At 55.6% G+C, this 1,237-nt stretch overlaps 1 protein-coding gene across 1 annotated transcript in view; it reads right to left on the bottom strand.

Moving 5' to 3' along the window:
* Positions 1 to 937: 937 nt before the first annotated feature.
* LOC103773774 (tripartite motif-containing protein 35-like) overlaps positions 938 to 1,237 on the bottom strand; it is a gene marked incomplete at its 5' end in the record, with an annotated part of 628 nt that continues 328 nt past the window's right edge. The window contains one exon of the mRNA XM_008941151.1: positions 938 to 1,237. This exon is cut by the window's right edge and continues 25 nt beyond it. Within this exon, the coding sequence (XP_008939399.1) occupies positions 938 to 1,237 (300 nt within the window).

Genomic DNA, 1,237 nt, shown 5'->3' with positions numbered 1-1,237 from the left:
CCGGGGGTCACCCCCGCACCGCACGCCTCCCTTATCCCTTTTGTTTTTCCACCCACCAGCTCTTGTTCCTAAGGAGCCTCTGAAGCAAATGGTGAGAAACCATGGAAACCACCCGTTAATATCAGGATCTCTGCCAGGATGGGCTGGCACCAGGCAGCCAGGGCATCATACAACCCATCAACCCCCCCTCCAACTCCACCTTCAAACCCCAACCCCTCACCAGGATGGAGGAAAAAGCCTTTGGGGCAAGGTCAACATCAAGCCAGACCCAGCACGAGGTGATTTTTGGATCCTTCCAACCCACGAGGTGATTTTTGGATCCTTCCAACCCACGAGGTGATTTTTGGATCCTTCCATCCCACCTCTGAACCTCTTCCACCTCCAAACACCAACCAGAGGTCATCACCTGACTCTGGGGATTTCAGGAAAAGCCCTTCAGGGGTGTAAAGCCCTGGGGAGAAGGGGCAGAGGAGTTGTTACCCTCAAAGATGGTCCCGTTGATGGTTCTCCTTGTAGAGGACAAACACCCACATCTGCCCACGTCCAGCCAACCCACCTTGGACTTCCCTGTCCCCAAGACACCAGCCTAAGGGGCCACCACCTCCTGCTTCACCCACAGCGCACGTCCAAGCTTGGAAAGCCCCTAGATGGTTAAATTTGGTATTTCCACCCCTTCGACAGGGAGATACCTTCTCAGAAAACCTTCCCAGCTTGGATCCACGATGGAGGGGGGCAAGAAAGCACCCGAGGGGACTTGGGGACAGTGAGATGCAGAGTCCTCTCAGAAGAAGAGCGTTTATTGCTGATGACTAGAAAAAGAGGCACTAAATAGCTACATTCTTTTTTTTCCCCTTTTTTTTCTTAGTTTCCTGAGGAAAGCTCAACAAAAATCCACCCGGAGAACCCCCTAAAGCAGAGAAAAAGGGGGTGGCAACCTCTAAACGGAGACGTCCTCCTGGATGCGGACGCGGAGGGGGCAGATGCGGAGGGGCTCGGGCACGGCGCCCACGGGAGAGCCCCCCACGTAGAAGTAGGGGAAGAGGGTGGCACCAAACTTCTCGTGGAAGGTGTAGATGTGGGCGTTGCGGTCGGCGTCGTAGAAGGAGAGCTCCCCCTCGTCGCAGTCCAGCTCCACCCGGATCCTTTTCAGGTTGCCCAAGGTGGTCTCCGAACGGGCCGGGTTGGAAGCTCGGCACATCTCCGTGTCGTTGGCGGGGAGGTGGTAGATGTACCAGAA

The sequence above is a fragment of the Merops nubicus genome, unplaced genomic scaffold (assembly GCF_000691845.1).
Source record: "Merops nubicus isolate BGI_N331 unplaced genomic scaffold, ASM69184v1 scaffold49495, whole genome shotgun sequence".
Lineage (NCBI taxonomy): Eukaryota > Metazoa > Chordata > Aves > Coraciiformes > Meropidae > Merops > Merops nubicus.
The sequence above is the reverse complement of the archived record's forward strand: the minus strand, read 5'-3'. Positions and strand labels throughout refer to the sequence as shown.